The sequence below is a fragment of the Rhopalosiphum padi genome, chromosome 2 (assembly GCF_020882245.1).
Source record: "Rhopalosiphum padi isolate XX-2018 chromosome 2, ASM2088224v1, whole genome shotgun sequence".
NCBI classification, from domain to species: domain Eukaryota; kingdom Metazoa; phylum Arthropoda; class Insecta; order Hemiptera; family Aphididae; genus Rhopalosiphum; species Rhopalosiphum padi.
In genome coordinates, this window is record NC_083598.1 from 30386785 (window position 1) to 30414746 (window position 27962).

A 27962-nucleotide genomic window follows, 5' to 3' on the forward strand; every position below is an offset into this window, starting at 1 on the left:
CTGATACGCAGGTTGACAAAGGTTGAAATAAGTAATCCGTTCGACATCCGTTGCACTTGTCAAGTTGTTTAAGTTTTTTAATTTAACCAACGATTTATAACTCGAAGTTTTAAAACAAAAAAACCTAATTCAAATAAGAATATAAAACATTTATCGACTCATAATAATATATAACAATGGTTCTTCTCACAAGTCACATATAACCTCTGCATGTTTTTATCTTATTTGACTTAAAAATACGTATACTCCACAATTGAATAGATTTTCAATAAATACATCTGATTACTATAACAAACTGTAATATGTATCTACAATAGTAATAAAACTATATACATTATTTTAAATATACAGTCTGTATGTGTAAACAATTTTTAACTATAAATTATAATATCACTGAAAAAGTGACAATTACAAACTATACACTAGTTCAATAGTATACTTGTGTCTTGTGACCTATATATACCTACAGTATATAAAAACTTATACTATTACTATATATAATATAGGTAGATTATTGAACATTTGTAATTATTGTTGTAGGTAACAATATGGATGTTACTATGGTTACTGCAGCGTCTCCGAATATGTCTTTTTAGTTTATTAAAACCTGTGTACATAGTAGGAAGTTCTCTATAAAGATTCCAATAATAATATTTTTGTAAATATGTATAAATGTAAGGTTATTTCTGTAGTGTGTGTGTCACACCTACTTGTGCTTAATTATAAATTTATTAAATTATATTTTATAATATGATATACCTACGTTACCAATATAATTTATTTTACTTACCCGCTATTCATCGTCACAGAGAAAACGGGCGAAGCATAACGCAACTATTTTAGTAATTTTACAAATGTTTAACTTAGATTTTACAAACCTGTACTGTATGTTCATATAAACGTTATAAGTTATTATAATACGTGTATAAGTACAAGTACATATGAAACGGAAATAATTCAAAATAACACTTCAAAAATGTATGTTATATTGCTATTATTATTTTTTAAAGTCGTACCCAATAATGTAAAAATTTTACCAAGGTTTAACTTTGGTTTTCAAATTTTTATATACACATAACGCAAACTATATTATAATATAACACATCTAAATTAAATAAATTATTAACTATAACCAATGCCAATAACAGTCGTAGAAGTATATACATATTATAATGTATAGCTGTTTATTCCTATAAGAAATATACGAATAATATAGGTTGTGTATCTTACCTTTCTGCGCCGTCCTCGATAAATGTATACTAAAAATGCAATAAATAAAATTAATATTAATTTAATTGGATTAGTGACTAAGAGATTAATATCTTCATACTATATTATGTTATATGAAATTTGAATAATTAAGTCATTGTGACATCTTCGTCTTAGGTAACGTTGGAAGTAGTACTATGATCCAATATTAAGATGGTTATGAATTGAACAGTTAACTTGCAAATAGATTTGAAGAAACTTTCAGCCAATTAATCAGAAACATGAATTGGTTAAAAGTACTATTTAATGCGTAGCGTTTATTGAATGTCAGATATATGTTAACATTAAATAAAGTAAAGCCAAGTAATGATCGTTGGGAACACCAGCTGTTATGGGTTCAAAAAAAAAAGTTATCATTTATTTTAACAGAAATTTGTATGTTAGAAAGAAATAATCTTATTGTATCATAAAAGTAAATGGATATACTGATACTTTTGAATTTTCACATAAGCCTTGATGCCAAACCTTATAAAAAGCTTAGGATATATCATATATCAATAAAAACTGCACTTATGTAACAGTGCTTTTTGAATGAGTTAGCCATAATGTCCGGCTAGATGAAGAAGTTAATGGTTGTGAAATGGTATACTACAAATCTAAATTGAAATTTTGGAATAATTTCTGTACAGTTTAAAATCACGTAAGTTACGATTATTATACAATACGTACTAGACTCGTTCCATTTGAATTGCATTGTACTACTCATCACAATATTATTTGAATAATACGCACAACCACACAAAAACGGTTTGATTAAGAATCGAACGGCACGCGATGAATAAAACGTCGGTGACGGACGTGGAGAACAAATTACGGACGAGGAAAACAAATGACGATTGTCGCCAATAATTATTGTGGTTGCCCACTGACGAGTATACTGTGTATACAATATGGACTGAGGTCTCAGAATTCTATACCACGGTCGAGGTAACCAGGCCCCTCTCGATCATGATGAAATTCTGGTGACCATACTATGCCATATAGTCTTTAATAAATTAATTTGTTGCCAATATTTTAATACCAACATAGGCAACATATTAAAAAATTATAGAAATGAAACACTTATTAACAATAGTGAAGACATGATGTGATGGAAATCCGACTTAACGAGGCTTCACACTCCATTGTAATAACATTAACTATGATTTCAAAAATATAATAAATAAAAATAAGCACTGTGGTTAGCTTAGTAGTGAGTTTTGCAGTCTTGCGGTTAGTACCAATAGTACCTAAGGATTAAGGGGTAAACTACAATGCTTATAAGTAGAAACCATAGTACATTGCATCTACCAGAAAGTTGAATTCAATCCCGCCCAAGTCATTTGTTAAACCAGTTACCACACTTACCATTCAGTTAATCATTACAATCAGCAATAAATATATTATATGAAGAATAAATTTCCGATTTTACGTTTGTTTTATACTTACACAGTTCAGTGCTGGACGGTAACCACGATTTTTATTTCAGTTGATCAGTCTTGGAAGAAAACAGACGCCGCCAATAGTTATTTTCTCCATGTCCGTTGTACCACCACCCGGTTTTCGACGATTGCTTTGAAACTAACCGATAACGTATACTCTCAATGCATTTTTGGGTCAACGATTTTAAATACTGTCTATGAATATTTTATTATTTATTGACTAATCACTTCGATATTACCGTTGATTAAGCTGCCGCACGAAAACTAAATTGGTGTCGCGCAAGTACTTATACACTACCTATATATCTATAGGTACATTAACTAGGTAGTAGTTAGTACATAATCACTTCCAGTAGGTACTTTTATTATATATTATTATTTACATGGTAACATCGCATCGATCCACCATTTCAAATTTTCGGTTTTCTCTTTTCTCACAAGCATCATCTTCAGCTGAAAGTTGAATATAATTGATAAAAAAAAAAACTTAAACCATTGTAAACGTTCTATACAATATTAACATCTAAACGTCCTAAACTAATGGAATTAAATGTCAAAACGGTTACCAATGACATTCAATGTACGATAAACTTAATAATAGCGTCTTTACATTTTTCATTATGTGTCACACGATTTTAGTTACCTTTGCCGTATTTCGATGTTGTATATTGTAATGGTAATCGGAAAAAAAGCTCCCCCAAAAAAAGTTCCTTACAACATGCATTGGAAAGAAAACCCCATCATAGGAAAAAAAACCTGGTATCGATTAAATGCATTATTCGTTATTTTAATACGATTTACCATAAACCTAAGTAAAAGGTCTGTGCGATTTACATAATTAAAAATATAATCATTGCATTTATCTATGTAACATTTCTTTAACATATCTAAAAATATAACTGCAATATATAATATTATAGCTATCGATTATAATATTATACAGTATTTGCGACACTAAAGACCTAAACACTCGATAAAAATAATAATAATGTACACAACTTTGACATAAATGTAAAACTATTACTATGATAATATTTTAAAATCGTTAATTATATACTCTACAGTTTAAACTTAAAGTATACGTAACCTGTAAACCTGTTGTAATTATAAATTGTGATAATGACACATAAATATATTTCATGAAAATACATTATGTTTACGTATACAGCACTACATATACGCTCCCTACAAGACTAATTTATAAATTGGTACCTAAATAAAAAAAAAACTAGGTATAATAATATGTTATAAATAATATTTTTAATCACCCTGTATACCTATACTATACGTCTAAACATAATGATTATAATATTATAAATATTATAATATTATGCTGTAAACTGTACCTATTACAGTATGGATGGCTTGTAAAAATATTTTATTAATTTAAAATCGTTTTAAAAATTTTAATTTTCTATCACTTAAATTTGTAAACCTTCATGGAACACACTGTATGTTATAAATGTTATAATAATATAGTCGTATAAAATATAAATAATTGTTTACCATCGTCATCGTCGTCGTGGCGTCACTGGTCTGGTGCACACATCGCCTATCTCTCGTTATGTTATTATTATTCCAAGCGCCGCTATTATCCAACTGCCTGAATGCATCACCTGTCCTGTATATACTCACTATATAGTACCTACGTTCCATAGGGTAGGAAGTTTTAACGGTTTTTTTTTCACCCGAATTCCCGAGACGCAATGACGTCAATATGGTTATTTGGCAATAATGACGTGTATTCACGGATCTAAACTGCATACCTACCAACGTAGTAATACTCTATACATTCCATATAACTTATATAATATAAGTATATATTACCCATATCTAGTAAAATATACCTCTACCTTAACCATTTCACCTTTAACGACACCCCGTGATAAATACCTATATTTGTAATTCGATCGATATAATAATGCAATTAGTAAATAGTGATAAAATATGAATTCGAAATACTCAAATATCTATTATAATTATTACACAGACTAACGACTCGTTAGTAACAAAGGTGCTTATACCTGTTTATTTTCCATTGGAATAATATTTATTGATCCTCAGTTTTAGTTTAATAATTGGTATAATGATTGTATAAAGTACCAAGTTATTATTTTATTTTTGTATAACCTTCTAGTTCTATGAATTTTTTTTATTAATTTGAGTTTTTTGAAAACACAATTATTACTATATAAAATAAATTGGTGGATATATTATTATCTAAATTGATTTCTCATTTAAATTTATTTATGTTAGTTAAAAAAATGTAAATAATAATGTTTATGTCTATTTATGAACGCGACAAGCAAAATACAACTAATTATACAAATAATATTATGATGTATAGTTATGTATAATTTTTCTTTTCAAAATTACTATGCAAATTCTAAATTTATGTATTGTGATTTATAATATAACCTTCGCTTTAAAAAAAAAATCCAAGCACAATTAATTTGCCTACAAATAACTGTGCTTTTTTACGACTAAAGCATTGAACGTAATTACATGTTATTATTATTGAATATATAAATCCACACTTCTCGCTGTCGAAAGAATACTTTGTATCGTGTATACTCGTAAGTCATAATAACAATTTAAAATATAATAAATAATTTAATATACGATATATGTATGTATAGTTATATAAATTTATTAAAATATTATGAAAATCTGATGACCGACCAGAGTAGGTCGTTGAAGATAATATTATTTATGTAAGTACACATTTTTGTTTCAATGATACTTATTTTTTGATAGCTGATAAAAAAATGTAATAATTTATAAGTCACACAAATGGTAGGTACTTACAATATTATTATTTTTAATAGGTATAGTTTTTATCCACTCTTGTAGATTACCATTTAAAATAAATAGGTGAAGCGCCCCGAACATCACGTGTAAAATATTGACACAGATGACCGAACTATACTATTTACACCTATTTCTACTATTACTACACTACTATAATAATGGTATTACCGTCCACTACATCCATTACAAAAACACGTATTGTTGTTATTATTATTACTTATTGTTATTCGGATTGAAGGCAGGTAGATTGAAGGTAGGTATAAATACACGGTAGAACCGTCGACTGCAACCGTGATAGATACACCTAGGTAGGTAATAAGAGAGGCGAAAATGTTCGTTACAAAACAGCCGACCGTCCGACTGTCCGACCGCCCACCCGCCCGTCCATCGGTCACGGAACGTTGCCGCGGCGTGCACCGGCTTCAGTCGAACGCCGTTCTTTCGTTTGTGCGCGTGCTCCGCGCCTGTGTGCGAGTTTCCGTGTTGTCATATAAAATAGACTATGTAAAATAGTCCGCGCGACGTCAGTTTATTAGTCGGTTCGTTAGTGTTTATTTTTTGTTGTTTTGATTTTTTTCACATTGAGGAGTGAATATAATAATTATCAGTTTTGAATTTTTTTTCGCAAAATATGCATCACATAAAATCAAAAATCAACACTTAACCCATCCGCGGCGATCTGTGTGCGCGCGTGTCTGTGTATGTGTGTATATGTCCGGCGCATTAGTGCCTCGTTCAAATTTGGATTTTATACACCTATCATAGCCGTGATGACGGATTAGAGGGATGTGTTATTCAGTCTCTGTGCGCTAAAGGTAAATACTAAATAATCTTTTTTTAGTATTATATAGAATGTTAACGATGTTTTGATACGCCGATACGGTTGTACTCTTGAATTTCCGTTGCCTTTCCGCACATTAATACATTCGATCGTCGGCGTAGTGTTGTTTAAACATCGCATCATTATACATTTTACTATTCAGTATAAAATAATAGTATTGATAGTATAGTATTATAGTAAACAGTAAAACAGCTTACAAATAGCAATCAAAAAGTAATCATAATATGTAGATTATAGGTAGGTATATAAAGTATTTTTAGGCATTATATTGTTGTTTTGCTCGGAAATTGACTAGGTACAGATATTGTTGACTGTTGTATTTTTATAATGAAATTTATACTTGAATATTTTATTAATCGCAAATCAATTTATTACAAAACACTTACCTTGCAAATGTGATATGGCTAATGATAAAAATTTAAAAACCATGTAAATAATGTAAACCAGTATAATAATACGCTACCTACAGTACTTACCGCGATAATAATAATATTATTACGTTGGTACTAGAGAGTAGAGGTATAAATTATGTTCGAGTTATTATTCTATTGAAATAGTTTATTATAATCATTGAATCATTATTATAAAAATGTAATTTATAATTCTAGACATTCGATTATTATATACCTACCGTACTACTATCACAGAACAAAATATGAAGTTTCGATGAATATAAGTAATATAAGTACTATACACTCGAAGCATTTTTATTTATTATTTAAGTACCTACATTAAGATTTATATTTTGGTTGTTCAATGGCCGTGCAAACGTAATAAGACAATTTTAAAACATTAAACAGCGTATCTTGATGAAATTTTTTTCTGCTCTTAAGCGGCTTTATATAATAAAATACTAATTAATTTGCTCAATCAAATTGCTATTCAATCTTGTACCTAAATTCTGTCTTAATCTTAATGTTATCAATATTAATAATTATGAATACATGCATCGTATTTTGTCAATTTATTTTATTTAAAAACTATATGGTTACTAAGTACCTATAAGAAAATACAATTTTATAAATTAGTTTTGAAACTATCAACTATTATATTCAAAAGATCATCGATTGTTTTTGTGTTATGCATTTTCATATTTAATTTAGTTTTATGGTACAGGGGACACTTAAAATATTACAATATAATATATGTAATCCTTTTTTATATCCTTAAATATAGGTATATCCTTTTTTTTAAATAGGTATTTATAGGTATATGTTCTTATATACTACTGATATCTGCTCTGATATCTAGTAGTATAATAGTTAGAGGCAGTACTACCTTTAGCAGTTCTATGACTACCAATATTCAGCACTTTTATTTTATATTATAAGTAAATTAAATATTAAAAGTAACATAAATACCCAGTATTTTTTATAAAATTGGGTAGGATCGCTTCCATTGCCCCTCTCCCTCAAATACAATTATATATTATAATATAACAAACATAGAAATAGATCACCATATTTTAGTCAAATTTTCGATTTCTCATTAGCCGACTTATTTTTGTACATTATACCCTATAGATGGAAATTAGAAAGCCAATATTGCGTCATCGGCAGCCCGTACAATGACAAATATGTAATAATATACCGATAATCCGATTCCTAACATAATAACCCGCCCTGTTTTCATTTAAAATAAATCATGATTATAGTTTATATTATCAAAATCAAATTATAAATTATTCTTCAACTATCAACATCAATGTAAATTTTAATTATTATTATTATTATTATTATTTCAACTTTTATTATATAAACATAATAGGTAGATATATGTATTAAAAAAAATCCAGTTTGATATACCTAATTAAATAATTTGATTCTTTAGTAAATATAATATTACAATATAATATAATATCACAAATATAAAAAAAATAATATTTACTCAGATAAATAATGTGTTGATTGTAAATACCCAAATTTTGTAAAATTATCAAGTACTAAGAAATCCACGAGTGATTAGATTATTGTTTTACTTAACACTATACAATATACTCATATTAAGACTTCAATCTTAATGTTTATAATAGTACCAACATCTCATTACTTCTAATTTATTAATTTGTACCTATATTAAATCAATTAGTTTTTAATAATTAATTGTTTTCCGTCATCATTGCTTTACATGATTATATGATAACATTATACAGTTATTTATTAATTTGTAAAAATGTATTAGGTACAAAATAACTGAAGGGGGAAAATTCAATAATACAGTGTTATAAAAATGTTATATACCTTATCCTTATGCGATTATTATAGGTATTTATAACAGAATGATTATGATAGGTTATTCAAACTGAGTGTTTAATCAGTAGGCGATAAACATTTGTGTGAATATTCAGTGTGTGATAATTTGAAGTTTGATGTGATGTTAGTAGGTATATAGTTAGACAAATAGGTAAAACATTTTGGCAGTTAGTTTACTTATATTTAAAATAAAATTACATTACTACTAAAGTATTATTACCAAGTACATCGTTACATTAATAATAGATCACAATTTTAAAGGTATTTTAATATTAATTCTATATCACAAAAGAATGTATTTTAACTTTTTACTTAAACATCAAAAATTGAATAAGTAATAATTAAATTAGATAGGTAATGTTACGAAATAGTTAAATTTTAACCATATACCTTTTTTACTTATTTTGATTATTAAATTTATCTACAAATTGAAAATATATTTAATTTAAAAATTAATTATCACTTCAAAATATAAATTATTATAATTAATTAAAAATTATAATTAATTAAATGTATTTAGTTTTAAATTAACACACTACACCTGTACCTATGTTTCGTCTTATCTTTATCTTACGTAAGTATGGTATGTATTATTTACGTAATTTAACCAAAATATATTTAAATTTATAGTTTTATAACAAAATTTAGTTAAATATCTTAGAGTAGGTACTTTATAAAATAATGATAAACAGTGTAAAAGAAGGAACTGTATTTTTTTTTTATCTTATAGATACCTACGTGTTTTCTTAATTTTTATTTGAAAACCATGTAGTACTTTACTGATGTGCGAAAAGTTAAATAGTTAAAATATTAAACGAATAATTGTTAATATTAAATAATGTAATATAAAAATTATTATTCTAACTATTAAGCAACAGCGAATTCCAATTAGTAAATATTGCGATTTTTCGTAAAAAATGTAAAATATTTTTTTTATTTATAATAAAGTTGAAATGTGTAAAACTAAAATAGCCATAAAACATCAAAAGTAAAATCGTCGAAAGAAGGCAGGTACCTTGTAAATCGAAACCCAACAATTTCCAAAAATAAAATATATTTATATATATATTGTCTTTGCACATTTATATATAATCAATAATAATATTATGGAATGGTAAAATTATAATAATTATATATTGATATTTAGATTACTTGATAAATTATTTAATAATATTGTATTTCAAAAGCATGTTAGTTCTTGTAGTAAACAGTTACTTACCAATCATCTAGGTATTCATTTCATATAATAGCCATTCTTGTATTTTACTTTATCATTTATACTTACTTTTGTCAATATTTATATCAACTGCATCCGAATTGATTTCCCTATCTTAAAATTTACATTCGAATTGTTTCCAGATATTTTATGCCACTCGCATCTGTGTAACATGCGTTATTTACCTACCTAAGAAATGCAACCCCTTTTACAGCCTTACAGATAAAAATTTTTAGAGATAAAAATCGCCAATAATACTGAGAATCAATTAAAATGTTTTGAATATTTCCTATTTATTATTGCTTTAAAATATATAATACCTAATTTTACATCATTAGATTTTGGCTTTACTTTTTTACATAATTTTGTTTTCTTTTTTGCTTATGTAGAAGGTTTATTATCCGATTATAAATTTATCAACATTTTTCATTTATAATAATACAATTTATTTATGTTTTTAATGTATATTATGACCTAATTGAATATTAAAATGAGATTATAAATTTATAACTACATATTATGTAAAAAATAAAATGCACCTTGAATTAATTTTTGCCTATTCTAAAGTAGAAGCCTTGAAGACAGGTCGAAGAAGATGAATTTTCTATTGTATTCAGCTACAAAATATTTTAAACAGTGTTTTTTTTTGTCCATTAAATGAACACTGTGTATGTGTATATAGTGTTACTATCGGACAACAATAGTGTTCATTCACCTTGTGCCCAAAGCGCGTGTGTCAATGAAGAATAATAATAATATAAACCAATTCCGTGTGGTCCCAGCTAGAAATAAATAGTAAAAGTAAGATCTAAGTAAATTTATTCAAAATATAAAGAAAAACGTCATACAAACACGTAAATTTCATTTACCCAGATATTTACGCATATATTAAATGCAAATTAATTTTATTTATTTATATATGAAAAAAAAATCAGGAAATTGTTGACTACGTCAATATTTAGTCTTTCAGTAACTTCAGTCGTGATTAATTAATATATATTTTGATATATATTTATATGTTATAAGAACTATACCTACGTGTAGAAAGGTTAGTTTCTGCCTTTGCAACTTTCTAAATAACTAAATAATTCCGGTATCAGATGCAGTAAAACCAATTAGGGAGCGTCATGTGACACTGTCACACGCATGTCAATGCTTCTGTGGGGCCCAGGAAGTATTGTTAGGTATTAATTAAAATATGATACATATTTTATACAGCTAACTTTAGGCACCTAACCTATATAATATTTGTAACTATTAGTACTCTAATCCTTTAAAAATAGTTAATTTTATTCTATACATTGTACAAATATTAAACTATTTAAAATTTACATTTATTTTACATTTACGAAATGTAAACTATATTGTATACTATATGTAATATATTTAATATTATAATATTATATTATACAATCTATTTATAATAAGTATGATTGGATAATCGTTAGTGCTAAATATAATATATCTAGCTAAAACGTCATTGAAAATATGATAAAAAGCATACTACCTATATAAGAGTAGGTATAAGTATAACTATATAAGTATTAAGTAGTGTAAGAACAATTACATGTAATTACAATTTTAATAACAACGAATCCATTTTTCCTAAAAATATATAAAATGTGTAAGTGTAAGACGTATACTTAATAGATAATACTTTATTGGTTTATTGTATTTTATAATTTTAATTAATGTACCTATATGTTTATAATGTGGCGCGATTATACGACTAACGTATTGTTACTACAATAAAATTACCAAATGTCTGAATCTTAAGTTGTTTTAAAAATGACTGTGTGAAAAATAAAGTATTTTTATATCCCTCCAGTAGTGTTTTATAAATATATCAAAACATTTATTCCGTTAACTTTTTAACTGTAATTACTATAAAATTGTACTATACATATTAACACGTATAATTAAAACCAAAAAACAATTACGTTACGTTTGAATTATATGACTTATATTACTTGGCATGTTTTATATCCTATATATTATAATATATATATACTTTAAATAATTTATTAATATAGTATTGTATATTATTTGATTTATTTATTTCGTTTAGACTTCTTAGGCTCTAAAATCGTCATAGTTTTATTAAGTCGAAAGAATAAATAATATATAGATATATATATTTTTAATAAAGCGCACTATATTTTCATAAATGTAATGTTCTGCAATATGTAATATACTTTTTATACAAAAAATAAAATATAAACCATGAAAAATGCGTTCAATATTTTATGAATAAAATATGTATACATAATAAGCCTAAATTTCAAAATTCATGAGAATTATACATCAAATTATGTCTGGTAGGTATATTCATTAACTACGTGTATTTTGTATTATTTATACAAAAAAGTTAAAATAAAAAAAATCAATGTTTTAATTTTTATACAGGGGTGCAGAGATTATTTGAAATGAATCGAACTTTTTTTGAAACACTATTTATATTTTCTATAAAAATTGTAATAAGCATACAAGTATACTTATCATCTAAAACGCACATACAAGTTTCAGAACTTGAGACCCACCTCGTCATCATAGTTACAGCATATATTTTTTTCTATCTTCAATGACGTATCGAATAATAACACATAATATAATATTCAAAATGCATAATATTTGTAGTTGGAGTGTATTGATTTGTGTTAGGCACGTAGTTGTTGTATAGAACACCATGGCATTGCGGGGTCGGTGTACTTTCAGGAGGCGATGACGTGTATGTAGAGTGTAGAGGAAAGAGTAAAAAAATTTTGAGACATTCAAACGTGCACGTTTTGTCGTTTTATAATTAAAACAGAATGTTGAAAAAATAATATAAAAACTAAAGGGAAAAAATTTAAATGTTGACCGATCGACAAAAACAGCAGCCTACAGCTACAGTAGCAGGAAAGGGCGACTCGCACGCGTGATGCCTGGTAGTGCTACAGCGGTGTTGACGACCTTCCGCCATCGTTATTGCTGCTGCCGTTTATAGATTTTTTTCGATCATCAGTTGCGCTCCATTAACGGTCGTTCGCATTTTCTTATTAATTTTTTTTCGTAGTGTCCGTTTGTTTAGGACAAATTCGGATTATAAATCTTTACAATAATATGCAATGTCTGTATAATGTATATGTATGCATCCAAGGATCGAAAGGAAATTATGACACAAACATGACTATTTTTTATATATATATAATTTTTCTTCAACGTATATTAGTTAACATCCATAAAATCACAATGTGTTTATCAAATTCAGGCCTATAACCTATTTAATTATAAAAACAATACCCACTTTCTAAAATTGTATACAAAATTATGATATAATATATTCAATATAGATAACTTTAGACTTTTAAATTGTATAAAAGTAAGAGCCATCACTTCAGTATCACTTCTCGTAAAAAGTGGCATTAACCATGCGTTATATTCCTAATGTGATGATTACAGACGATAATCCTGCTGTAAATTATTGGGGTATAGGTATTATAATATGTTGTACTATTACTTAATTGAAGTAAATCGTCATCAAAGTATTGGGTATAATAGTTATTTCTTTGTAGATATTTGTTAAAGATTGGTCATTATATAGGTGCTAATTATAGGATTTTTTTCATTTACTTCTCCTATTGGCGTAATACCTATTTTAATCAATGCATCAATTTATTTTATATCAAATGCTATATTATTTATATTGAATGTTAAATAATTTACATTTTGTTTTAAAAAGTTTTTTTTTCTACCAATACCCATATAGATACTTAAGTAAAAGTTATTAGACATTCTACAAGAGATATAGATAAACAAAGTTGTTTAATTTTTTTTAATAATACATATTAAACATGCAATAAATTTCATAACAAATACAATTTTCTTACACATACCAATGTATTACGTTATATTATAATAATATATTTGTAAAATCTATAATTTATAAATACATAATAAGAAATATTTAATTTAACAATATGGGCTGCTTATATGTATAGGCATAGGCCTACTGTCATAGCAGGTAAACCTACTAATTTTTTTACGGTGTAATATACTTTGTATGTACTAAATAAGGAGATTTTAACATTAAACATTTATTATCTTGAAAAACTTATAACTTTAAATACTTGTAAGTTATAATCATAGTTATTATAAATTATAAATAGTAACTACTCGTACGAAATAAGATTTTTATTTACCTAAATAATTCTCAATGAAAATAATCTGCTTGAGAATATAAAACTACATTTTTCAAAAACGTTAATATTTTTTCTAGGTGATTAGTGCTTGCTGTTTTTTTTTTACACTATATTTCCAACTATTCTTTAAGAAGATGACCGAGTCTTGATTTACCTATTGGTACATTTTAAATTATAAGACACACTATTTATTTATTGTATAATAACGAAACTTGAATCTTAAGAGGATGTCGGCGCACTATTTGTTTTCTCTCTTTGACCCACACGCAATATGGACAATTTTACGTTCACAATAATGACTATAACCATATTAATTTCTCAAATTAAAGTAAAATGACCCGTTATAAAATTTAAAGTTTAAGTTATGAACATTATCCAGGGCATCTCATACACGTTTTATTATATTTTATATTTTTAATTTAAACCAATTTATGGATTTTTTAAGGTGTAAAACAATTTACAATTTAAAAAACTCATAACTGGGTTTAAAATAAAAATATAGTAAAAAGTGTATAAGATGCCCTGGATAATGTTCTTAACTTTAACTTTAAATTTTATAATAGGTCCTTATTTACTCTAATTTTAGAAATTAGTATGGTTATAGTCGTCATTATTGTGAACGTAAAGTTGTCCATATTGCGCGTGGGTCAAAGAGAGAAAACAAATAGTGCGCTGACATCCCCTAAGTAAATCAGTAATTCCTACAACATTTTACAAAAATAGGACAAAATTATAAATATTATGTTTATTTAATTATTGTCGAGATTATTGTTAAAAAAAATGCTCTTTTTTGCATCATTAGAGTGACATTTTGCAGTCATTAAAATAAAATACTCAGCTGTCGTCCAGACACCTTCTTTGGATACTGCGAGTCATAATAATATTTCCTTTTTCAACTTTTTAAATGTATTTAATTAATATTATTATACGTTAAATGGAAAAATATTGAAAATATTAATACGTAAAAATATACATATTTGAATTAATCTCATTATTTTTTATGTAAATTCGCTGTAGATATTTTTTTGTAATCGGTCCATAATAAACTCATCTACCAAGTATTAAAATGTCAACAGGATTTTCGAAAGTTTTGCTATTTTTATCAATTGCAATATCACTATTTTCACGTTGAAATTGCATGAATCTAAAACCAGTATTTTTACAGACTTGTTTCTATTACTCATGTTGATTCCCAATTAAAATGTATAGATTTTAGTCAAAAAATAATTAGTGTGTTTTTAATACTGCAGTATTCTCCATCAACATACAATTAGCATAATCTAAATACTAATATTACGAGTATATACAATTTTTTTAAGATGTGTCCATTTAATCTATTAACTTTAAAAGTATCCAAGGTGCTTAAAATGTATATTAAAAACATAACTATGGATGAATTTACATATATTATGATAATAACATAATATAATTTAATTATTTGAACTAAAGCAAATTAAATCAAATTAATATTTCACTAATAAATATTAATTTTGATAACATTACTAATACGTTATAAGTTATTACAATAGGTATTATTATTAATAAATATTTTTGCATTGATGAGTCCTTGTCATTTAATTTGTTTCATCAAATATAATTAATTTAAATCTTTTCATATTTAGTAAATAAGTTATTGATATTTAAAACGTGTATATTGTGTAATATATAATGTTATGTATGTTTAATATTTCAAATAGACAACAAAATAATATATTTCAATGTATTAAATAAAATATGTAACTATATTAATATAATGGTAACTTATTATATGACTGTGAACTGTATTATTGAAATTAAAATATTGGAAATTGTTAATTAAAAATCATTTATAAATAATAATACACAAGTATTTCATAGGAGTGAATACTGAATAAAGATGTTTATCTTTATAGACAGTATAATAGTCCAAAACTAACAATTCCTTTGAAAATCTATTGACATTTTTTTTGTCTTTGATGTGGTTCTGAATTTCTTATGGTTGATTATATTTTAGATGTATAATAAATATTAAATATGTATATTAATGAATACATCGTTTGCCGATACATTTAAAATATATTTATATGTCAGTAGTTCTATGTATCTAGGATATAGGCTATATTTTATTTAACATTGTATTTTACCATAATTTATATACCAATGCATGTTTCGAGAATATATGCTATAATGAAAACGTTGTTACGAGTTATGAAATAGAAAACTATTTTCACTGCCATGTGTAATGATTGACATCGTGACATTTAGATAATACATCTACAGATATAAAGTGTTAACCTCTAAAAAAAATTAACCTTGGAATTATTTTTCTTAAAAGAAACAGTTTTTAATTCCCTATCCGTCTATCCTCTAGTGTTTACAATACATATACTATAAGAAAATTAATAACCGTAAAATTACTATTAAATATCATAGTACCGACTTGTTAGTTTTTGATTTAATTTCTTCTTTTTTATTAAGCATCTATATTTCAAGGATTATTATTAAAAATCATAAAAAAAAACTTTGATAAAATATATATTTTTTATTTGTTTTTATTCAAGCAGTATATATTTCTTTTTTACCACAAATTGCATATCCCAGATGACTAAGCGAAACTATTAGAAAATGACCGGAACAGGTCAGTTCAATAATAGAGATGTGTTTTTATTGTAGAAGGGCATAATATGAAAACGTTGAAATTTATTCAACAAAAGAGATGAAGTTAGAATGTTATAAGAATGTATAATAAGACAAATGTAGAGTATTCTATAAAGCGTCTAATAAAAATTCGGGCAGAATCTTTTTATTACTCGACGCCATATGAAATTTTATAATAACAAGGACTGCAATCATTATTACTATGTACATGTTTGTATATATGATGATTACTTGAGTCTGCAGTGCTAGACTAGGTTAAAGTCAGACTATCAAACAAGGTCATTAGAAGCGAAGCATCATACAATTTATCCATGCGAATATCGGAATACTTAATGATTTTGTCGATGTGACTATAACAAAGTTAATGACTGAGTAATTGTAATTATTTTGCCTTAAAATATAACTTTAGTGGTATGTTGAAAACTAGTTACTTGTTTTACAACAATATTATCTTTATCCGTTAATGTAATACTATAAACTTTTTATTGTTCTTCGTTTTAATTTACACGTAAGTGCATAATATATCTGGTAGATGCCTTGAAAAATATACATATATTTATGTTAATCTCAAAAAATATAATTTGATTTTAATATTTATTGACTTCGTTAATTTCAATATGAACTAGATACTATAGCCTTAAAGGTTACTATCTGTAATAGAATAAACTACAAAATAGCTGATATATTCATTTTAAATTTTAGTTCTTATGTATGAATCAATTTAAGAACTACACAGCGTGTGAAAATTATTATTTAAAATACTTATATAGGCCACTTTGTTTAATGTTGAATTCCCAAAATAGTATGGTTGATTCTGACTTACAAAAATATCTTAATTTTATATAATATATGTATTAAATATTCCTATTCTGTATGGTATAATTAAATGTTGATGATATAAATATATTTCAATATAAATAATTATTAGATATATATTATAATAATTTATCATGGTTGTATAGTTGTATACCAAAAATTGTAATAAATAATGCACTTACACTTTTATAATAATAAATCTAACCTTATAATAAATTAAAATATACTAAAAAAATACTTGAAAAAAAATATTATTATAGAATAATAATTTGTTTTGTTCTTATTGAATTTATAAAAAGTTAGTTTTATTCACCTATATAATTTTTAAAAGTATAAAAAAATTCACAAGTATTATATTTGTAATTTTTATTTTATATTTTTTTAAGTTTTGCATTTTATAATAAATAATATAGAATTATAATCAAACTAGTATTTCCAGATGATCAAAATATTTCTAAGAAAAATAAAAAGATAATCAAACTATGACGATTTAGTAAAATTAGTAATACAAATATTATAAGTAGGTACCTAACATATTATGTAATTGATAATATAATAACCTTGAAGTAAACCCACAATATTTATACGATAATGGAACATAATGATTAAATATACGACAACTTATACCTACTTGATGTTTTATATTTGGATTGATTTATGAAAGTTTAATATTTATGTTTCAAATTAAATTTGTAGGTAGTATCATATATTTTAAATTAATGAAAAACTATATATTATAACTAAATTATTATCAATTAGTATTATTTATTTGAAGCAATTTATTTATTTTAGACTTGGAAATTAATAAAACAACAATCTAATATTACTATAAAAATTATTAATAATCTAATATAACTATAAAATATCTACCCTAAAAATTACGTAAAGATTATTTTGTTTACCCACTCTTATTAATATCGGTTGTTAAACAGATTATTACTAAGTTGTAAAAAAAAATCGTAAGTGAAATTGGAATGGCTTTACTATATTAATTTTATTGTTGTACCCTCTTAAGTCAAGGCCGACAGTAAGCCAAACAACGTGGGGCAGTGTCTGGGAATCCACGAGATAAGAACAGGTTGTTTGATGGAGCCACTGAAGTAGCTCTGCTTCTAAGGTATTTATTTTTTTCATGACGGTCATCCTTTTGTTTTTCTATGCTTCATTGGAATCACGTTTTACAATAATAGTAATTACTAACGCATTGTCTTGGCAAAGAAGTAGTCAGTTGAGCTTGTGAAAAAAATAACCATTACCTATAATAAAGGTATCAAAAACATCGACCGTTGGCGTTTAGAAATAGACACAGTATAATATATAATATTATATATCTTCATGCTAGGAATGTAAAGAAAGAATAATGGAATTCTTTTTAGACCAAACTTCTTTTCAAATCTAAAAGTCAAGATAAATCTTATTAAGTATGTAATTATTTTTTTAAATAGTGTAATGACAATCGTTTGTATCTTATACGAATGTATATCATAAACCATATAGCCTGGTTGTTTAAAAATCACAAAACTTATAAATATAAATTTCGATACCCAATAATTATATTTTATTCTTTTAATTTTAAATTAAATATTGTAATATAAAGTATTATAAATTGGAAAGTTATAATTTAAATTGTAAAGCCTACTTGATAATTTTTTTTTCTTAATAATTAAAGCCTACTTATTCTATGTATAAAAGTAGGCTTAGTAATAATTCACACTTACCGACATTAAGCCCATTGAAATGTGTTCTTATTGAGTATAACACATATATATATATATATATATACTCGTGTGTGGGTACAGGTACATATTTAAATGATGCAAAAACTAGTTTGACAAATTCATAGTGATGACGATAAGTAATTAATTACATAAAAAAAAATATATGTTCCAATTAAAATGAATTATGTCCATTTGAAAAAATTCAATCAGAAAGAAAAAATATTGAATATCGGTATACAGTCAAATCTTATAAGTCATAAACTAATAACAATCTTTTAGAAGTTATTTGTATCTATATTTTTATTTATTGAAATTATTATGATTACTAAACGGTATTCAATGTATGTTAAAATGTATTTGAGTTATTATATAGTCTACATTTAAAAATTGTTTGGTTAACTATTTCTATCATAACTTTTTATTTAACAATCTATATATTATTATTTATTATTATTATTATTAGGTATCAAACATGCTTATAATATAGTAATTTATGTATATTGATTGATACAGACGATATAGATTGTATTGAGAATTTGTAAAGTACTTGAATGTAATCAATAATAATATTATAATTCAACCCGTTGTTATTAAACGATACATTCTATAAATTTATTTGAAACTCATTAAAAATCCTGTATTTCAAAATTAATTAAATGAAAAACCAAAGAAATTGATCTGCTATATAGTAAGAATTGTGGGTATCTCGTAATTTTCTAACAAATAAAATAAACAATAATCCCAAATTCTATAGAAACGAAAAATACACTCGTGACACGACGAAACGGTTAACGTAAAACAATTGAATACTTTTAGAATTGATTTTAAATCGACAACGTTCTTTTGATGACTTCATACACATATTATATTGATGAAATAAAAAATACTATATTAATATAAAATTAATTTAATCCATTCCAACTAACATTTCATGTTTGAAATATCGGTTTTTTTTTAATTGTGATGATACATTTCGATGATTTTTTTTTAGTTTTTCTTGATTGTTTTTAAAAGTTCTGAAAATGCTTTACTTTTGACTTAATACAACTCCAATTTATTATCATAAATCGGCCTCAAAATGGAATATTTTTACTGCTGCAAAAGATAGTATCTATATATATAATTACCAAACATTGTTTTCCTAAATTAAAAAATTACAAATGTAAGTATTTATAATCTTCTGTTATTTATTTAGTAAACTTCGAGTGTTTATATTTATTATAAAATAAAAATAGATACCTGATCATTAGTCATTGTAGACTTCAGTTGACTTAGCACGACACCACCATATACAAATACATAATAATTAAAAAAATACCATTACCTAAAACCACAAATTCAGAAATCCCATGATAGTGATTAATAGAGATTTTTTAATATAAATCAAGATATTTTATTTAATTGCCAAATACATTTACAAAAATGGCTAATATTACATTTACTATTAATATTAAAAAAAAAAAAAAAAAAAAATGTTTAGTAGCTAATAGTCGTATACGTATAAATCCAGTTGGTTAAAGTAAATTTAAAACCGTCTAGAGCTGGCTAGAATCGATTTACGATGTTGTAAGACTAGCCACTATTATACAACAACCCAAGTATAAAAGTATAGCAATAATTTTAAGTGGACATGTAAAATATCGTGTAAAATATGCTCCTTTTAAAGATTTAAACCAAATACTAATAGCTAGCGAAACCCCTTGAACAACTAAATTGCTTTGGACACTGTAAATTATTTGTACATCGAACGACGAACTCTAACGTAATTACTGTTAACAATAGAAAAACGCTCAGTTTTAATATAGCGATAATATATTATAATAATATCGTAAACTACGGTGAATAGACAAATATAATACTTATTCTTTTCATTTTGTTATTATTTTTGATATCATTGAGTTTTCTTATATTTGTTGTCTATTATAATACATTATTATCGTTACCGACACCCATATTTATCACTTACATCACTTTTAGTGCTTTTTTCACATGCAATTGATGTTGCACATTCATGTAAATGTACAAAATTTTAAAACGAGATGCTTCCTAATACTCATACTGTATTATTTGAACATTAAAAATAAAAATAATTTATTTTTTCATTTTGTATAGGTAATATGTATACAATAATTGTGTTATGTATTGTATTTACATGTTCTTTCTATATTCTATTTAAACTGGCGTGTTGTAAAGTAGTATAAACTTTTCTGTACAATAATTAGTTCAGCTGTATATAAAAGTTATTATACAATTATTCAGTGTTGTTAATTTTATCAAAACAATATTAATAATCATAATTATATTTTATACATTATCTATAACATCATCATTTATTAGTGTTTCTTAAACAATTATTACTTTAAATGATTTTTTTTAATTAATTTTGAATCAACCTGTTTACTAAATATGTATATTGTATGTACATGATTTTTAAAACGATAAGATAAGTAACTATAGATAAAAGATTTAGTAGAATTTTACATGCTGTAAAGTATTAAAATATTTTTGTGATATTATATAACATACTTAACCTAAGACAATCTTATTAAAATGAACATTCAATTATATCACCAACTACAGAACGAACATTGTAGATTTTATGTTACCTCTTTTTAGTTGTAAAAACTGGTTTACAGGTAGCCGATTTTTATCACAAGCTTATAAAAAAAATGTAGATGCATATGACTACAATGATGAATAATAAAACTGTCACTTTATAGTGTATATTTGTTAAACTACCAGTCACGAATTAATCTTATATACTTACAAGTTACAAGTTTACAACTTGCATTACTTAAGTCCATTATCAACGAAACATAACATAATAAATGTATGTTTAAATCTTCTGTTGGTAGTTGATTTATTTATTATTATATTATGTATACCCAAGCAATCATATTAGCACATAATAGAATTATAGAATCAAATTTGAATTATGTGTAATATGTCTTACTCATTTTGTTTTTCATATAGCTTCCAATTGAGCGTTATTTATTGTAACTACACCATTATGCTATAGTCTCTATGTTATTTATATATTTAACATCGTGATCATGCAATTAAAAACAACATAATTATGGTAAATAAATTAAGTACGTTCTAAATAATTCAATAATACGCATCATAACCTAAAAAAATTACCATATATTTAAATTTATTCTAAATTTATCAAAATATAAGTGGTTAGTGATTGTTATTTGTAACATTGTGACATTTTAAAGCATTTGTTTAGGTTTTTTAAAAGTACAAATAAAAAATATTTATAAATAAATATGTACTACAAAAGTGTTTTTATCTTAGTATGAGTATTCCATTAACCTAAGCATATGTAACATGTAAATACATTAATTTCAATACTTATCTATGGTTTTCTTAAAACTAACGTACTTTAGATATATTTGTACTCCAAAAAAATAAAAATAAAATCTTAATCATAGTTTATTAAACAACTAGTTATTTTAAAACCTAAGAATATGCAGTAAGCACCTATTCAAATTGTTCATGATGAGTTGATATATTTTATATCGATCATTATTATAGCAATCGATTAGTTTTTAAATATTTACAACGCTAATGAGTTGTAACTAAATAAGGTATGATTTTTTAATTTGTAAAAAATTGAAACATTAATTTTGTGTAACTATAAGATACTTGTGTAGAAATATAACGAATTAATTCCTGTTTCATATAATCAAAATTTTGAAAAAAATATAAAGCTTAAACGAATATTGAATTTGCTTAGTTTTGATCCTCACAACATAATTTATCAATCATATATTATTTTAGAATCATAATAGTATGTACGTATAGAACACGAGAATGTCGAGAACTTAGCATGTTCGTAAAATGTAATTTTCGTTATGTATTTAGAAACTATTCAGAAAATACGATACCTACTCATATATACATACACGATACCTTATACACGGCTTAACACGTCCTGTTGGATGAAATTAATACCCAGAAACGTTGTTATATTCCAACATAGGTGTAGTGTGTATTATATACCATGGTTATGAAAAAAGTTTTTGGTTTTAGTTCTTAGTCAATACTAGCTGTATGACAATATAAAATATAGACTCTAGTACAGAGCTAGATAATTTAAATGGTAAAATTCGTCTGAATTATATTGGAATATGTGGACAAATTATTTTATTAAATAGCAGTTGAGTGGAATTAATAGACTATTTCATTAAATACTGTTAATTCTTGCATTTATTTAAATTTTATATTCAATGATAATTAGGTACTCGGTTTATATTACGATTTAAGCAATTAAAATATGAAGTAACACGAAGAGTAAAAAAAAATTAAAATATGATTAGAGTAAATTAAGTTCTTTAGTAGGTTCCTGTGTAAAAAATTATTATAACTGTAATAGGTTTTAGTTTTTTTATGGCATCTTGTTGTATATAATCCTTAAAGGAAAAATGGGACTGTGCAAAAATTATAAGCTTCATCATATAGTACCTAATTCATTGCAAGTGCTTCAGACCTTTTAGGATTATGTCTAACGACTTAAATGTATAACATGTTTATGACATTGACCAATAAGCTTGAGCTTAACATTATTACGAATACCGACATAGCAATAATTTATGAGTCATTCACTGTTATTGTATCATTGAGAAATGGTAAAAAGTATACAAAAATAAATAAATATATTTTGATGTTGATATAAACGTAAAATATATTATTCATGAACGCAAATTTTACTGAAACCATAACTCTAAAGTATCATGTGTCTGCCAATATAAATTTATAGATTTAATGGAAGTATCATAGAAAATAACTTGAAATACTGCATTCACCATATTTTCTCTATGTTATTATCAACAAAGTTTCTATTGGAAAAAGAAACCGTTGAACCAATTTTTAAGATAAAGATTAAAAGTATAAAAATCTTGAAAATGTATTTAATTAGATCATAATTATTTGTTTCACACAATATTTTATTTAATTGAGATTAAAACTTTTACTTAAAAATCTTAGTACATGTCTACACGTACGATTCCAAGCATTAATCATTAAAAGTTACAACATATTTTTTCTATTGTCTATACTTTTCTCATCGTTTTCTATGCATATAGTATTATAATAAACACTTCAAAGTATATAAATAACATTTTATTCGAGTTAAAATATCAAACAAATTAATAGATGAGAAATTAGAACGAACATAATAAAATGTAATCAAGTGTGTATATCAATTAAATGAATATAATATATTTTTGAGTTCAAAACTCCCACAGCTAGATATTGGCATAGCCGAAGAAAGTATTGAATCTATTCCCTCGTATCTTTTATTTTTATTTTTGCTTCATTTTTTATGTATTCTTATAATAGATGGTACATATTTCATACAATATTAACACTTAATGTTTTAATAAAGATATGTATGTATATAATTCAAGAACGATGAAAACGTTGACTAACGTAATCAAGCAATTTAATGGACTAATGTTATTGCAGTATTAATAGTGCTAATGCTTTGTGTGACAAAACATTTTTTGAACGGTTACCGAAAAAAATTATTATTTTCCAAGTGTATGACTTGAAAACCTATTTGATTTCCCTAGACAAAAAAAAAACAGTGATAAATTATGTACTTCAATTTATAGAGAGTTATTCTCGAGTACATACAGATTGATTAGGAAAGTACTCAAGTCACTTGGGATATTTCAAGTATATTTAGCTAGTGAAACATATTGGAAAGTTATATTGACCACAATGTAAAAATATTCTAACTCTCCGCCCTTTCTACACTATTTGAAAAAAAATTCAACGAAAATACACAAATAAACTGAACGGTATAAAAACAAAAAAAAAAACAAAACAAAAAATTAACACATAAATTATTAAACAAATAATCATTACAATAAAATTGTAAATTGCACAAATATTTGTCTATACTACTTTTTTACTACATTTTTTTATTGTTTCTTTATATTTACTGTGCAACAATATAAAATACATAAAAATCTTAATTTGCCAACATAATTATTGCTCCGTCGCTCCATGCCACCTACCTTTACTACTTATAGCGTATTAATTAGAGCAGTTCTTGGAATATAATCTGAATTATTCTTATTAATTTGTATAGATGTTGACCTTGAACAATGTGGTTTAGGAGAGCTGTCAAGGTCGTATTTTAGAACCCTGCAGTATCAATCGTAACTACCGAAGTGATCAAAACATGTTTTTATTGAAAACTTGCATTTCTAGTAATAATATTACAGGTTACATTGACAGTCAATGTTCCATCCACAACCACTATTTCATAACACAAGTTTTAGGCAAATGAAAATAATAATAATCAATACACTGTTGCAACGTCTTCTCAAAACCCCCGAGGTCTCATCATATTTAATTTTGTTATACGTTTTCGTAAAACTTTTTATTATGCATGTACTTATACATATTAATAACATAACGTAACGTAATTAAAGCCATAATTTAAATATAATTAACGATAGAAAAGTTTTTTCTTTAAATTCCACTGTATAGTCTGAAGGATAATAAATAGCTATATATAACGAAAAAATGCGGCGGTAGAATATTATTATAATTTTTTTCAATTTTTATCATCAATTCATTTGTAAACTGCACAATTTTATATTCAAACAAGATAAATCTTCTCTTTAACCTAGATTAAAAATAGGAACAAACTAAATTCATTCATTTACTGTTAGTGTTGATAAATAAAATCCTTGTTTCGTCATATTTTAATATATTTTGTGATAAATAATTTACAATATTTTTTAAGTCAGATTTCGTCTTTAAATAGTCATTTTGTAGACTTAATCTTATATTATCTCTTGAACTTATAAATCCGTGTGACAAATAAATTTCGTATTTACGTATTTTACTTGTTACAATGTTGAAAAAACGTGGGCTACATATTAAACGTATTTCGCCGAAAATCCAACACGAAAATAGTTTTCTTTGAAAATGATCATCATCTTTGACAGTAGATAATGAAAAACAAAAACCGTATAATAATAATAATATGGTGAGTATATTATAATAGTATCATAATAATATTGTGACAGCTATTGAAGGTTATTAACACATCGGACAGGCCAAATGCGTCGTCTGCAGTCTGCACTATACGGATAGTATAATAGCCACGCGTATTCGAACTGTTGCTCAAAATCAGTACATGACCGTACGAAAATATAAAATAACCAAAAGCATATAATAATCACAGTATAGTACCGCAAAACACATATATTTACATTTCACGTGTACGCACTATGCCAGTCATTGTGATACACTCAAACATTAGATCTATTATAAAAGTAATACAGTTCTAGAAACCTACATATTATTGTTAAGTATAGAAGGTATATATTACAAACATATGGAATAATAATAAAAACGTCATACTTAAGTATAGCCGTATAGGTATGTATATATAAATATATATAACACATACAATATACAATATGACTATTGTACAAACATAGTTACAAACGAAATATAACAATAATTGGGTCGGATGCGCTTGATGCAGATTAGTCGAGATTTATCGGTGGGAGAACGTAGGGAAGAGAACCTATATGTATATAGGTACTATAGCTAGGAGATTTCCACCTATTTACGCTCATGTGCTGCATCCACGGAGGCAGCATAAGCAGGTCTGTTGGAACTATTGAAACAAAATAAAATACGATTATATTACTTTTTGTGACGAAATAGAAACATATCAATCGATGTATATAGAAACCGACTGCTGCAACAACGTTCCGTCGAATTTATTATACCTACCTACGTTTATTCATTTCCCATTCCGTAATGAAATACGATTTATAAATGCACATAACGCAAATCTACCTCTACACGTATAAATGTTGTATATAATATGTATTATATTATGTTGTAATATTATATTCTCAATCAAAATATCGCGAGTATTTCAATTATGATGACAATCTTTTTCATTTAAACATTATAAACATATACAATAATAAAACGATATTCTTTTGTAAAAAATAAATAAATATGTTTTTAGAACTATTTTTTAAAGTAGAATATAATATAGTGAACCGATCAATTTGTGTAGGACGTAAGCATATAAAGTTTTTACATTGTTGATATTTCATAATAAATAATAAAAATATATCAAACTGAGAATGTAAACTATATTATTTGTATAATTTAAATGTATATACGCATCTGCTATTGGTAATAGTTATTGTGAATTGTGATACACAACATGATTGCTGGTATGACGACCAGGCCACCAGGGTTAAGGAGTTTGTATATTTCTTGGAACTCGAGATTGCAGGATGTGTTGACCTTCAACAATATTATTGCACATATTAATTAAACATTGCAATAATTATTATATGTATATATAACATAACTCGCGTATTGGATTAAATATCGATATAGTGACGACTTTCTCGTTTTTCATGATATCGATTTTTACAAAAGTATACAAAAACAATTATAATCGAGCAAAAGCACAATTGAACAAATACAAACCGTCGATTTACCACAACCAAGCACAATGTACTATAATATGAATATATTATACATGATATACATTAATAGTTATTTGTTTGTAACTTTGATCGCTACCTACTTGACGTATTCTATCGTCATTAAATGTATTTGTTTTATTTTAAGTACACTTTAGCAATATATATTTTTCGCAATTGACATTTTATGTAATTTTATTTATAGGTTTCATTCAAAAGCTGATCAATCGAACCACATTGAACAATTAAGGTAATATTAATATTAAAATGTGTATTTATCTTTATTGAATCAATTAAGTATTTTGCTATGATTA

The 27962-nt window shown here is 25.4% G+C and overlaps 1 protein-coding gene across 4 annotated transcripts in view; it reads left to right on the plus strand.

Annotated features, from left to right (window-relative positions):
* LOC132919883 (cordon-bleu protein-like 1) overlaps nt 1-27962 on the plus strand; it is an 86790-nt gene that overhangs the window by 30740 nt on the left and 28088 nt on the right. For 3 of the 4 annotated variants that reach the window (XM_060981790.1, XM_060981791.1, XM_060981793.1), the window contains exon 3: nt 27854-27898. In XM_060981790.1, the coding sequence (XP_060837773.1) occupies nt 27854-27898 (45 nt within the window). Of the gene's footprint in view, nt 1-5913; nt 6317-27853; nt 27899-27962 lie in introns of those variants that run through there. The other variant, XM_060981792.1, reaches the window with a different exon arrangement.